A 15,865-nucleotide genomic window follows, 5' to 3' on the forward strand; every position below is an offset into this window, starting at 1 on the left:
TCCATTTCACGTCAAGTTTTTTTTTTTTTTAAAATATGGAATGTTGTGAAATGACTTTTTATAAATTTTTGTAACCTTTCCATGCGTAAATCCCCTTCTCAAAAATCACAGAATCTCTTTCTATCCTCTTACCATACCATTTTTTCAAAACGCCTCGAGCATTTCGTGTCGTTAATTCTAACCTAGCCGAATTTAAGGATAAAATAATCACCCGTATATAATGAATTGATCACTTGACGGATTCGATGTATAACCTTCGTATCGCATTTGGTCGCTCTTGCGATGCACGTTCATTTTTATTTGAAAATTATAGAGACCCGATCATCGAGTATTTTTCGATAAATTGATACCTATAGCGACCTATACCTATAATGACGACGAGTTATGCTTAAACGTTTTTCAAGTATGGGTAGGTACATCAAACACGCAAAATAAGAACAACAAAATATATTAACAGACAGCAAATATATATTCTTTTAATTTTTTTTTCAATCTAATTAAACATCACATTTCATTGAAACACCTAAGCTATATAATAATTAGGTAAATAATAAAATAGTAATCTTACCGTACGTAATCATCAAATAAAATAACTTAAAAAGTACAATAGCATTCTCGCGTAATATTTATCATATATACCTACAGTATGTATATATTGTAATCGCATTTGTATTTATAACCATCAAAATTTATAATACAAACAAAAAAAAAAGAAAAAGAAATAATAAACAAACAAGGGAGAAAAAAATAAAACAGGGCAAGAAAAAAAAAAATCAAATCCATAAGGTACGCGTAGGTATATCATTATTCATATTACTAAAATGTAACTTCGGTTCATTTTTAAAACTACGTTTACTATTTACTACCATCTACACAAACATATACATTTTTCTTTTTTTTTTCGTAATTTATTTAAAGGTGAAAGGGGCAAAGGGAGAAAAAAAACAAGGCAATTATGTACACAATGGAACTACACAAATTTATATCGGCGAAAATTCTTGCCAAATTGTTTTTTTTTCAAATTTTTTTGGTTTCCTTACAACGTATAAAATAATTATATCAGTAAAACAAAACAAAAAATCGTTTTACAATAACCAAGCTACTAAAACGAGTATTTTGAGGTACTGTTAAACAGACACAAATAAAAAGAGAGCGTTAAGCGACACAAAATAAAATGCCAACGAGTACTTATAACACATAGAATTTCTTTTTCTCTAAACAATACGCCAACTTGTCATACGATGCTGCGAAATTAGTATATTTCGAAACACGATCGTAAAATTATTAGATATCGAATTGGCATCGTGAAAATGCTTAAGTACACAATTTCGGAGATCAAAATTTTCCTCTCAGAACCGCGCTTGAGAGCGCGTCTGTCGAAAATAAATACGTTGAAAATTTTTTTAAAACATAACAACATTTCTTAAAGAATAAAATTTCAAAAGAGAAAAAAACTACAAACGAAGCATATTACTCGTGTGATGTGTATGCTTCAATCTACATACATACATGTAAGATGCACATCAGTCTAACGTCTAAGAAAAAACAAAAACAAAACGAGAAAGTACACACGTAAAATTAATAAAGAAAGTTTTTCAACCTATTTTGATTCTTTGAGTTTTTTTTTTACAATTGTACACATTAACAAAAAAAAAAAAAAAGAGAAAAAAACAACACGTATACGATATTAAATTATTACACAAAAAAAAAATCTCGTAAATATATACTTTTCAATGAATTAATTTCGTAGGTATATACGATGTAACGTAACACGTAACGTAACAATATAACACAACAATAGGTAAAATGAACAGAAAAAATCTTTACACGAACCAAAAATACAACCAACTAGGAATTTCAAATTTTTGTTTTTTTGATTAACAATATTTTGATTATTTTATCCTATTATAAAATAATTATGTACACGAAAAAAATAGAATAGAAAATAGAGAAAAGATGTTTGGGAAGGTAAAAAAAAGGCAAAAAAATTGTTTTATTACAAAAATTATTCAACCGAGTGAATGATATGTTAAATTGTTATCGATCATATTGCAAAGATTTGATGAAGCAAATATCCCTATTTTGTTGCATTTTCAAAAAAAAAAATTCTCATGTTTAGAAGAGTAAGAGGAGAGAGAAGTGGTTGAAATTTTTTAAAATTTAATCAGCACCAGTGGGAAAGACATCCTGTATGACCAATTTCCCCCTTTAAAAAGTCCAAAAATTGGTTTTGCTGTAAATACCAGTATTTAGGTACCCAAGATTTGTTGAAATTTTGGTATGTAATTACATATGTTAGATATTCAATTTTCAAATCCCTTTCAAATTCTTGTTTTCCCAGGTCACGGTAATTACTGGTAAGTAAATGTGATTCTCCAAATTTATTATAATCATCCCTAATTCGCCCAAATTGCCCCAATCAACATGTAAATTACATAAAATTTATAAAAATCATGGTATTTACTCAAAATTTGTTAAAATATTGGTAATTACCCAAAATTTACCCAAGTTTTGGTAATTACTTGAATTTCATTAAAATTTTTGAATTTTTCTGTAATTTATCAACATTTAAGTAATTACCTTCAACTCATTTTTTTTTTTTTGAAAATTTCAGGAATCAGATAATTTTTCAAAATTTTGGTAATTACCTGTAGTTTAACCAATTTTTGGGTAATTACCTGTAATTTAACCAATTTTTGGGTAATTATCTGTAATTTAATCAATTTTTGGGTAATTACTGGTAATTTACCAAAACTTGAATGAATACCAGTGATTTACAAAAATTTGGGTAGTTACCACAACATGAGTAAATTACTGGTATTTACTAAAAAATTTGCGTAATTACTGGTAATTTACCTAAATTTGAGTAATTACCAGTAATTAACCAAAATTAGGGTAATTATCGGTAATTTACCAACATTTGGACAATTATTGGCAATTTGAAAAAAATAGGGTATTTATCATTAGTTTACCAAAATTTGAGTAATTACCAAAAATTTTAAAAAACTGGGTAATTACCGGTAATTTACCAAAAGTTGGGTAAAAACCGGTAATTTACCAAAAGTTGGGTAAAAACCGGTAATTTACCAAAAGTTGGGTAAAAACCGGTAATTTACCAAAAGTTGGGTAAAAATCGGTAATTTACCAAAATTGGGTAATCATTATAGATTTACTAAAATTTGTGTAATTACCAGTAATTTACCCAAATTTTTGGTAATTACCAGTAATTCACCAAAAATTGGGTAAAAACCGGTAATTTACCAAAATTTGGGTAATTACCTGTAATTAACTCAAGTTTGGTAATGACCCGTCATGAACTGAAATTCTGGTAAATATCTGCTATCAGTAATTACCTGTAATTTACCGAAATACCACTCAGAATGCACGGTTTAGAGTAGTAATTACGTGTAATTCAGTAAAATTACGGTAATTACTTGTCACAAACGAGAAAAAGTAGGTACAGACTTAAACCTGAGGTATAAAATTAGCTGATGAGAATGAAAAATCTATTTATCATGAGGCTCGGATCAGAATGAGTTGAATTTTCAATTTTAAAAATTGAAGTAAAATGTGCAAATGAAAGTAACCGAGGGTTTTGTTAACTCAGAAATGTGAAATAAAAATACTTTGACAGGTATAAAAATAAAAGAATCTTCTTCCAAAAAATCTACTATAAATTTCCCTACGTATAGTAAATAAATGCAACATGCGAAGTATTGCACAATGCAATACATTCGACCAAGTAGGTACGAGTAAATAAAATGAATATTGGTATTTAAGCGTTTTAAAAAATAGAAACAAGAGTCATAAAAATAAACCGTATAAGAAAGAAGAGGACAATTGAAAAGAGAGAAGGAGAGAAAAAACAAGTATATCGTAACATAAAATCGAACAAAAAAGAGAGATTAAAACCGAACAAACGATTTTCAATTAAAGAATACTACGCTTTGGTTGTATACGTATGATCGCGGTGTACATATGTGATGTAACTATGTCTACCTGTAGACCTATGAACGTACAAATAATTAACCGTATAGATTATTTATTTACGAGCTTCACGTTTCTCGATGATTTTTCTTCGGGCTATTTGTTTTAATACAACGACGATGGAGATGATGGTCGAGGATGAGGAGAGATGTATTAGGTCTTGTACAGGTATTTTCTATATACTGAGAGGGTGGTCGATTTGGATTTTCGTCAATAAGCGTAGATATATAGCAAAAGTGAAGTTACACAGAGACAGATACACACGCACGTTCTATTTACCACCATTGGGGTGGCAATAGATAATAAGCGTTGGGTCATGACGCCGTCATCATTTCCTTACCGTGTATTAGTCTGTTTTCGCTATGGATATTGCGTTTGGTACGCGAACTGAAGACTCTGAAGCAGCCGGGCACCTTACATCGGTACATTTCGTTCAGATGGTTACGTTCGTAGTGATCTTTGAGCACCACGGTCTCGGTAAACGGTTTTGAGCAAAATCTACAATGAAATACGTTATCTTGATCAGGTGTCGGCATATCCTCTTCTATGTTATAGACGAGCAGACGAGGCGATTTGGACGGACTGTGACGCGAATCGTCGCCTCCGGCTGCTCCTCCATTGCCTGATTTGCCGTTCAGAACGGGCAAGTGGGCTGCAGCAGCTGCGGCGAATGGATTCAAGCCAGGGAATGGTAACGCTCCGAGTGGTGGTATCAGTAGCGATTGGTGAGCGGCGCTGAGGAGATCGCCGTTTGTTGTGGTGGTCGGAGGTGGAGGAGGTACCGGAGGTGCTCCGCAGTCGCTGTACAGTCTGGAGAGGAAATCGTTATGGAGGCCAGGATTGGATCCTACACCAGAGCCACTGAATGGAGGACTGTCGGGCAAGAATGGAGGTGTTTTGCTGTCCGTCGTCGAGAGCAGTTTACGATGCAGGTTGGAGTTATTGCTATGCCGATCCCGGCTGCGTTTCGAGGGGAAAGCGGCGTTGCAGCCTTCGATGACGCATTTGTGCATCAGCTTGAGGTGTACGTTTTGGAAATGCGTTTTGACGCCGAAATGGTTCTGAAAGACTTTACCGCAAGCTGTGCATTTGCGGGGGTTATCTTTATCCAAAGGGATATCCATCGAATTGAGGAAAGCACCGTCGTCTTCATCGTATTGACCGTAGACATGATTCTCGCTATTCTCATCGGCTGAGTCGCAGCTGGCGGTCGATGCCGAAGACTCGTGATTCGGCGATCGGCCCGGACTAGAGGGATCTTCGGTATCCATCGCGAAATTGAGCGGTTCTCGATCGTAGTTCTCGTTTTTGTCCGGCTCATCGCAGTATTTACGTTTACCTATGAACGAATCGGACGACGAACGACGGGATGATTTATCGGTCTCTGGTGCCGGAGATTCGCGTTTTATCGTCGTATCTGCTGATTTGTGATCCGGTGATTCTTCTCGTTCCGATTTACAAGACGTATCGTCTTGAGATAGTGGTTCTTTTTTGGTTTCTTTGGATTCGGAAACGGCAGAAGCGTCGATCACTACATCGCCCGATTCTTTACGAGAGTTTTTTCGACTCAAGTTGAGACATTCTGTGCCAGCGGTAGCGTCTTCGATGTCGTCAGCTTCTGGTTCGTCGAACTCTTCTTCGTCGCCTGATTGGTGTTTAGAGTTGTTCTCGATTTTAACGTTATTGTCGTCGAATGTGGTCGAATCGGTGGTCATTTCGGTATCGATGCTGGGTCGTGACTCGACGATTTCGGCAGGTTTGACTTTGACGGACGATTTACTCAGATCCCATTCTTTTTCTTGGTCTAGTTTCGGAGCCAGAGCCGCTGCTACGGCTGCTGCAGCTGCGGCGGCGTTAGCTCCGCCGAAAATCATCTCGTTGGAGTAGTCATCGGATAACATGTCGTCGTCGCTGGGAACAGTTCGAAGCGTGCAGCGAGTTGGTTTCTGACTTTTACGTTTGTGGACGTTTTTCGATGCTAGATCGTTTTCTTCTTTGACTGGCTGGTGATCGGATAAGGTGATGGATTCGTTGCTATCCGTATTGCTGACACCGTCTTCGTCCATATCGGATTCGGACATCTTGGTGCGTTTGGATTTGGTAGATCCGGCTTTGCCGTCGACTCCGCTGTTGGTTTCGGAATCGTTTTCGTCGTCGTCGACTCCGGCGCCGTCAACGACAATGCCGTCTTCGTCGTCATCGTCCATCATGTAGTCGTCTTGGTTATCGGAGGACATTTCGAACTTCATGTCCTTCATGCTACCGAACTCGAAGCCCTGTTTGAGGTCGAGGCCGCTGAGCGAATGCCTCAAATCGGGCGGAGTCAGCAACGGGAACGTGCCGAAGGTCAACGGATTCAGGCCAGCTTGCAGCGGCGGTATGAGGATCGGATGCGCTTGAGCGCTGCGGCCGTCGTGAGGCGAGATCTTGCGACGCAGATGAGGCGAATGCAGTTTCGGATTCGGATTGGCGCTGTGACGATTGCGCGAGCGACGCGAGCTGAACATCATGTTGCATCCTTCGACGGTGCACTTGTGCATTTCGCGAAGATGCACCGCGCTGAAATGTATCTTCAGCGCGCCTTTATCACAGAACGTTTTCAAGCACACGTTGCACTGGACGCGTTTCTTGCCAGTTTGCGGATTTATAAGCTGCGTGCCCAGATTCAGCGGCAGATTCGACGATCCCCACGAACGTTTGATCGGCGTCGATGTTTTCCTCGAATGAGGGTGACGTTGACGCGGCATACGATGATGGACACCGGCAGCTACTGCGGCTGCTGCAGCAGCGGCGGCGGCCGCGTCTTTACTCAGATTGAGCGCGCTTTGCGAGCTCTCCTCTTCGTCGTCTCCATCCTCGGAGCCGAATTCGCTGCTGCCTTTGCTGAGGAAATCGCTAGTTGCCGGCGATTTACATCCGGCTAGACCGGACGAACCGTACGTCGAGTTGATTCCCATGGTCGGCGGTATCGACAGAGATGCCGCAGACACGGATGACGGAGGCGGTGGTAATAATGGTGACGGACTAGTGACGCATAAATTCAATCCGGTTTGACTAGTATCTGAAGAAGCTTCCGACGGACGCCGACGTTCGGATCCGGACGACGCCACAGATGCGGGCGGCATCGACGGTTTCGTCGACGAAGGGAACACGCCGCTGGCGATTTTACGAAAATCGAAAGGCTGCATGTTCTGCAGCTTGTTCAACGGCGACATGTTGGCAACCGCGTTGGCAGTGCTGCTGGGCGGCGAAGACGATGGACCGTTTGACGACGATATCGGCGTACAAGTGAGACCGGTTTGAGGTAATTTTACAAAATTCAAAGAAGAAGAGTGTTTCGGCTGTGGCTGATGATGGTCTCGATGATCTCGATGGTCTCGTTGATCTCCTCGTTGCTGATGATCTCCTCGATCTCGATGCTGTTGATCTCGATGATGATGGTGGTGGTGTTGCGGCGACGACGACGGATGCGGTGGCGGAGGCGGCAACAGAGGGTATTTGCCTCCGAGATGCGGAGGCGGCGGTAACAACGAAGGAGACAAATTCGACGGCGGCGACGACTGATGGTTGCGAATCTTATTGGCAGACGAAGACGACGACGAGCTATGATGGGTGTTTTGAGAAGATGAAGATTTCGAAGACGAACGACCGTCTTCGTGATGATGATGGTGGTGGTGTTTGGACGAAGAAGACGAAGAAGAGGTTAAACCTTTCGATATGCTTTTCTCGACCATTTTCTTGAAATCGGCCTCGACTCGCGGCACGTGTCGCAGATCGCCTAAACCGTGTAGCAGCAGTTGTTGAGTGATGGCGCGAGTTTCGCCGAATCTTAGGAATTGTTGCAGCACCAGTGGTTCTTCTTCTTGACTGCAGATGTTCCAGCGGTCTAGCACGGCTCCGTGGGCTTCCTGCGAATTCAGAAAAATACATGCAGGGATTAGATGAAGAAATTTCAAATGATTTTAAATCTATTCAGTTCTACATATGTTGGAAACAAATAATTGGTATAAATAAATCGATTGTTTGATTCCTTTAGGACTAATCCCCCCCCCCCCCCGATGGACAACTATTTCTCAAAGGTGACATTCTAAGGGACATTTCAAAGCAAACTTGCCAAAAAAAAAAGTTGGCCTTACCAACAAAATGGGAGCCATTTGGATCCACAGGTTAATCAAAATCACAGATTTTGCTTTTCAAAATAGGACTCGTACAAAATTTTTTGAACTGGTCAAAACTAGATCAAAAGAGCGTACAAAAATTTATAGTCAACCAAAATTTCAAGTGCAAAAGTGCATTTTTTGATTTTAGGTGAATTTTTGAAATTCAAATGTAGGCCAAAAATGAGAAAAAAAATCAAAATTTTACCAAATTGACCCAGAAAGCTGAAATTTAGGATATACCCCATTTTTGACCTGACAGATTGATTAGAAACGGTTTCAAACCGTTTTGAGCAGTTCTGGAGCCTCCAGCAGATTTTTGAAACTTGAAATTTCCCTCAAAATTTTATCGAATGAACTTGGAAATGCGAAATTCACGTTGTACTCCAACTTAAACACGCGGTCAAGTTTAATTTGGAACTCCCAGCGACTTTTTGAAAATTCTTGGAGCCTCCAGTAAATGTTTGAAACTTGAAATTTCCACAAAATTTAATTGAAGTTAGAAATCGCAGATTTTGTTTTCTAAAATAAGACTCGTACGAAAATTTTCGAACTGGTCAAAGCTAGATCGAATAAGCATGCAAAAATTCATCACCAGCCAAAGTTTCTGTGGCTAAAGTGCATTTTTCGATTTTTGGAGAAGTTTTGAAAATCAAATGTAGGCCAAAAATGAGAAAAAAAATCAAAATTTTACCAAATTGACCCAGAAAGCTAAAATTTAGGATGTATCCTATTTTTGACCTGCCAAATCGATTAGAAACGGTTTCAACCCGTTTTGAGCAGTTCTGGAGCCTCCAGCAGATTTTTGAAACATGGAATTTCCACAAAATTTCATCAAATAAAATTGGAAATCCAAAATTCACGATGCACTGCAACTTGAACACGCTATTAAGTCGACTGCTGCTTGATTTAAGCCATTTTGGAGCCTCCAGCAACTTTTTGAAAATTCTTGGAGCCTCCAGTAAATTTTTGAAACTTGAAATTTCTACAAAATTCCAGAAAATAGAGTTGGAAAACCAAACTTTTACTCTGCAAACCAATTTTAACACGCTATGAAGTCGACTGGAGGTGGTTTCAAGTCGTTTTGAAGCTTTCAAATGGTTTCATTTAGTTCAAGTTTCGAAATGGAATACTCTGGTTACAGTCTCTCTCCACATTTCTCCCATTTACCTGAATTCGAACATCTCTCCTTTTTCCATATCCTCTCAAGTTGCCTCTCTAATATAATAAAGTGAAAAGTCGTACTATTACTCGTAACATGAGGCACATTTTCAAATAATATCACATGTTCTACTTTCTTTTCAGTCAAAAGAAACAAAATACCTTCCAAATGTACATACGAACACTTCTCGATATTATATGTACGCTAGCACGTCTCGTAAAAATAAACGCAGTACTACGTTTCTGGAAGTTCAAAAATAGCCAAAGAATACGCGGAGAGGAAAGAGTTAGGTATCCCGAAACTGACCGCAATATTGCACCAAAAGATACGTATACAGAAGCTCACCTCATCACCTCACACGCATCAGTACATTAGACACAATGTACGGTTTGAGCCAAATATCAACGACGACGGTGGCTATCAAGGTGAAGGGGGACGGGGAGGGGGAGGGTTGGGCAGATTCTGCGATATATATGGTACTATGAAAACACAACAACAAACTAACACAGCAAGCACGAGAAAAGGAAAGAAAGAAAAGAAGAAGTTTGGTCAACTTAACGTGCAACCAAAACACCCTACGGACATTTGTTTCTAAATACGCGCGGCTGCGGCATCGACATCGAAAGCGCGGGCGTATAGTGTTTGGAATCTATACACATGAAAGCAGAATATAGCATATCCGAGCTCCTGTACTGTATGTGAGGAGGTACAGACCGTCCGACCGTACGTTTGGTACGCCAGAGACGTGTTAATGGATGATTGAATTACAACGCCTCGTGGGAATTTGGAAAGGAAAACTGCAAACATCGCTCGATGCGTACTTTGCTGCTCCTGCTACTGCTGCTACTGCGTTTAGACGATAAGACGTGCTTGTCATTTTTACCAAGATCATATATTTAACCCTTTTTATTGTATAAATTGAAAGAGTACCTAAGCTACGTATCGTAAGTTTACGTTTATCGAAGCGTAGTGGACGTTAAATAAGCCTTTTGGTCGATTTTTCGATACTCGATGGTACTACACCACAATATATAAACTTATAAACTCACACTGGCTCTAATTAAAGTGTATATGGTACCGACTACCGATGTGTGGTGGAAATACAAGACGCAAATCGACAATAAAAGGGGAAATTTCAAGTCGACGTGAGGGTGATAACTGACGTGCAGAAAGTGACGGCAGAAAATAATACGTGAGAGATGGTGTTTTCTTGGATGAGGTGAGGCGTTGGAGGGAGGAGGGAGAATTGCAGATGTGAGTGAGTGTGTTAGTTTTTGAAAATTTGAAGCTCGTTCCATCATTTTTTAAAATTTTGAGAGTAAAATTACCAAGGTGGGAAATTTGAGAACTTCTGAAAGTCTGATTCTTCAAAAAGCTCAACCTCGGCTTCACTAATACTTGGAGCGATTTTGAAAGTCTTGGCCAGAAAATGTTGATGAGCTCTAAAGTGCAAAATTAGTAGCTAGCCAATTTTGTATTCAAAAATTTGTACACTGAATTTTTAGGGGGCGGGAGGGGGAGGAGATGATTATTGTAAAAGTAGGTCGGTTTGCATTAAAATGAAAAAAATTCTTTTTCACGTTTTACTACTATACTTATTTCCCTTCAAACCTAAAAAAATTTTGTGATAAAAATTTTCCACCTAAAAAACTTGAAAAACCACAAGTTTCATGGTCAAAAAAAGCCTCAAATTGCCTCCAATAGCGAATGAATTCGGCAATGAGGTCGAAATTGATTTTGACTCCTTCTGGAAAATTCAAAAATTGCGCTGGAGGCTCCAGAATAGCTGAAAGTTGTAAAATCTAGATTGAGGATAGGGGTGAGTTGGTTTTTTGGAAAAATCTAATCGTTGGTACAAATTTCCAAAATTTCTTTTCAAGTAAACAATTTTTGATTTTTCGAATTTCTCGATTTATAAATGCAGGTTAAAAAATAGACACTCAAAGCTCGAGATAGCCGCTTGAATATTCTTACCAATTGCAAATAAATTCGTTCGAGAGATCGAGAATAATCCAGAATTTGATCTTTAGCTACCCAAATCAATTTCTGCGTCTTCTGGAGAAATTCAAAAATTCTGGAAAAATTGAAAATCACGCTAGGGCTCCAGAATGACCGAAAATTATGAAATTGGGCCCATGGGGAGGGAGGGGGGTTAGTTTTACAAAAGATACGGTCATTTGCAAGAATTTCAAAAATTTGTTTATCAACTGAAAATTTATGATTTTTTGAATTTTTCGTCTGAAATAATAAATGCTAGTCGAAAAAACACACTCGAGATGTCTTCCTGGAAATCACCTAAATTGCAAATAAATTTTTAAAAATAGGATGTTAATGAGTCAGAAGTCGATTTTTAGCTGCCCGAATCAATTTCTGTGCCTTCTGGAGAAATCAAAAATCACGCTGGAGCTCCAAAATTGCCAGAAATGGAAACATTTGCATCTGATGAGTTCGTTTTAGGAAAGATTAGTCATTTGCACGAGTTTCAAAATTGCTTTGTGAACAGGAAACTTTTGAAAATAGGACGGCATATGACGATAGGAACAATTGCACCTTCCCCCTCCTCTCGGAAGTCCTCTGGTACAACTTTTTTCTAATAGAGGACATCCTAAGGAACTCTTTAAAGCAACTAGCAAAATGGTGGCCATTTTGATTGACAGGTAAGCCAAAATCGCAGAACTTTTTTTTGAACTGGACTAAGCTAGATCAAAAGAGCATGCAAAAATTTATCACGAGCCAAAATTTCAGGTGCTCGAGTGCATTTTTTGATTTTTGGTGAATTTTTGAAAATCAAATTTAGATCAAAAATGAGAAAAAAATCAAAATTTTACCTAATTGACTTAGAAAGCTGAAATTTGGGATATATCCTATTTTTGATCTGTCAAATCGATTGGAATCATTTGCAAACCATTTTGAGCAGTTCTGGAGCCTCCAGCAGATTTTTCAAACTTGGAATTTCTACAAAATTTCATCAAATAAAGTTGGAAATCCGAAATTCACACTGCTCTCAAACTTAAACACGTTATTATGATGACTGCTGGTGAGCTTGAGTCATTTTGGAGCCTCCGGCAACTTTTTGAAAATTCTTGGAACCTCCAGTGGATTTTTGAAACTTGAAATTTCCACAAAATTCCATAAAATGAATTTATAAAGTCAAAATTTACTTTGCAAATTAATTCTTGAAACGAAACAATTTAGCCATTGAGTGCAGATAAACTTTTATCTCTCGAAATAAGATTCGCCTTCATCCCCCCCCCCCGATTGATCTGGTTAGCATTCGTGGATTAATTAATGAAAATCATCGCAGATATTTGGAAAGATTTGGAAAACCTGGAAAAAATGGTTTGGGAAAAACAGCGGAAAAAGTCACCTCTGAAACACTAAACACCTTCACTCTTGGAATTTTATAGTCGTGACCAAAATTGATGAATTTCCAAAAAAAAATAACTAAGCTAAAAATTCAATTTTTGCTGCATTTTTGAGTTAACCCCCCCCCCCCTCTCTTCCAATTGTAAAAGCGTGGAATCTGAAAATTCCCATGAGACCTATTTCTTATATCAAACTCGAAATTACGCAACTATAGATTTTGCCCCTTCCTCACTACTGTCTTTATGTCTTTATATACGCATAGAGAGGTACATAAGTATACCTAGAGACCTCTCTCGCATGTAATTAAATCACCGAGACGCGTTTAAATTTTATCATATAAATATACGTATTCGAAATTATAACGATCACGCGTAAATTGGAGGACTTTGAAGAAGAAGAAGCAGAAAAAACGCACACTTGGTGATTAAAACGGCCGAAAAAGACATAATAATACGTTAGTTAAAATTTCCCAAAACGATTCTTCGAGAAATGGTTTCGAATAGTAAGTATCTCTAACTAAATGTTCGAGTATACACAAGAGGAAAAATTATTAAGCTTACACACGCGTGTGTTAAGCGTACTTCGAAGTATGGCGAAGACGCTTTAAAATATAAGGATGATATTTATACTTAATAGTGCCGCGGTGAGGTCTATAATAATTGTAAAATCGTTTTAATTTTCAACCTTTAAAAAAAAAAAACACGACGAAAGGGGGAAAATTTCCAAAGGAGTCAACCAGTGTTATGATTGATAAGGCGGTACCGCGCGTTTCGCATTCCATTTTAAGATCCAGAGAGACTATAGTTGGATATTCTCGAGCTGGGGTTTTTGGTGTACGTATTATCAACAACAACAACGGGGTCCGAGATAAATAATTATAGTAATCTTTGCGCTATATAGATTCACATGGCATGTTCGATTTTTTTTTTCGGAACGAGAGAGAAAAATGTACCTGTATATATATGGTCAATTAAGTAACCATAATATAAAAATGCTAAAAATCATGGATTGGAGTATTTGACTCGATGGTTTCGTATTTTGTTAAACGTTTCGTTCGTCCCCAAACGAGCGGAGATGCGACGATAATAGGGGACAGGGGGTACTGGGCAGAAGGCAGAGCATGTAGAAAAGAACTCTATCACGATATACAAGTTATAATTATTGACTGAGAGAAAGACAGCGTGAAAGGAGCAGGGGAATTAAATCGGGGTCCTTTATATGTATAAGCTGTGGATTGGTTGATAGTTTTTTTTCTTCTTGTATGTATTTTGATGGCGCTGTGATGATCGCATGGCATGGTATAGCTTGGTAAAGCATATACATACCTATATATAAGAGGTAGACTAGATAATACCTAGGTTTTGCTCGACTAACTGATAGCGCTATTAATTTGGGCGGAGTTTTAACCAAATTTAAAGACCGACGTCTATTGCGTGACATTTCAAGGTTTTACTTTATAGTATACCATACGACGACGATTAAATTCTATCCCTATGTTTGTCTCTTACCTAGGTATCCCCTCATGTCCCTCACAATGCTGGCCCCGAGATCGTCAGCTTGATACTGCACGTAAACTATACACTGAGGTGTGTATAGGTTAATAAATAGAAAAATTACTAGTTGACGATACCCTATAATCGTTTTTCTCCTAGTATGTTGTGAGAAGATTTGTTTGTACCGTAATAGCATTGCCTTCACGATGGCATGTTTGTGTGTGATTTTACACTTATCTGTGTGTATTATTATACGATTTATAGGTATTTAGACGAATTATACGATGAGCTCGAATGATTGGATGGGCGAGGGGATAATTGTATGGTTTTTAAAAAGATGGAAAAAAATTGGAGAGGTGATTTTTCTGGTATTTTTGAACTAGGGTTATGAAATTGTCGCGATTTATGAATTTTGAATGTGATCGTTTTCGTTTCTAAAGCCACGAAATGAAAAAATTGGTAATTTTTTGTACTCAAAGACGAACTGAACACTCTGCATACCTGAGAGTTACAGTTTCTCTTCTCTGCTCACTCTTCGTATCCGAATTGTGGCGTTATTAACTTATTAACTACCTACTAATTTTAATTAATGTCGAATGTACATGTGTACGTGATCGATTGGGCAACGTAGAATGTTTGTATGTTTGTAATAAGGTAACAGAAATCATTATAATATGTATAGACTGTATTGAGAAAGAGCGAGAAATACATCGGGTATTTTGTATACCTACTTAACACACGTAAACGACAAGAAGGGAAGAAAAGAAAAAAAAAAGAAATGACGCGATAAAATATTCTAAAATGATAATTTTTAATGTCGATTTGCGATAACCTTTCCGAATATTGTGTAACCTGACTATACACTGTGATGATGGTGATGATGATACTGACGTAAAAGTCGCAGGGAAACGTGTATTTTAAAAAAAAAAAAAAACGTATGTGTATAGTTGAAGCTTTAAGTAGGTATTGACAGTTTTTTTGGGTGCTGGGTTATCGTATTGTGTAATTATCGAGTTATGTGGTCAGATGAAAGGCTCGAGTGTGAAATTTTTTTATTTTTTGGTAATAATATGTCGACGTCGCCGTCACATTGTCTTGTTACAAAGGTTACAAAATGTGTGCGAGATTGTGAAAAAGAAAAAATGCGTATTTAATGAGGTGACAGTGGACAGCGATACCAGCATGGGTTATGATAAGAAGGCGTCTTTTTTGTGGGGTCAGATCAGGTCTTCTGGTCTCGTATGACAAGAAGAAAAGATGGAATTGGAGGAGGTATAGTGAGGGGAGAGGGGTCCGACTGGACTTCAATTCCGTGTGTGTGTGTTTTTTTTTTTTTTTTTTTTTTTTTTTACTGAAGATATACAAATGAAAAGCTGGGTATAAGACAATTTTTTTGAAAATTAATGAACTAGTTCGATAAGTAGGTATAACTGTGTTGGAATTCGATTTTTTTTTTCTCTAAAATTGTCACATTCTCTTTCAATTTGAAAAACAAAAGAAAAATTTCTCCATCTGGCCTTCAAAACCATCATGTTCGACTATTTTTCACTGTGAGGCAACTTTTCTTATTCCCCCCCCCCCCCCGTCGACAAAAAATATTCCAAACATGGAGCAGCAGACAAATTTTGGATAAAATGAAAAAAAAAATCCAAAAAATACATCACTAAGTCAAATTTTAATCGCTGATTGTAATTGAAGGG

The 15,865-nt window shown here is 37.8% G+C and overlaps 1 protein-coding gene across 4 annotated transcripts in view; it reads right to left on the reverse strand.

Annotated features, from left to right (window-relative positions):
- Positions 1-448: 448 nt before the first annotated feature.
- LOC135848818 (zinc finger protein basonuclin-2-like) overlaps positions 449-15,865 on the reverse strand; it is a 212,504-nt gene continuing 197,087 nt past the window's right edge. For all 4 annotated transcript variants that reach the window (XM_065368850.1, XM_065368849.1, XM_065368848.1 and 1 more), the window contains exon 6: positions 449-7,895. In XM_065368850.1, the coding sequence (XP_065224922.1) occupies positions 4,302-7,895 (3,594 nt within the window). In that variant the 3' untranslated portion in view covers positions 449-4,301. The remainder of the gene's footprint in view (positions 7,896-15,865) is intronic.

The sequence above is a fragment of the Planococcus citri genome, chromosome 5, assembly GCF_950023065.1.
Source record: "Planococcus citri chromosome 5, ihPlaCitr1.1, whole genome shotgun sequence".
Lineage (NCBI taxonomy): Eukaryota > Metazoa > Arthropoda > Insecta > Hemiptera > Pseudococcidae > Planococcus > Planococcus citri.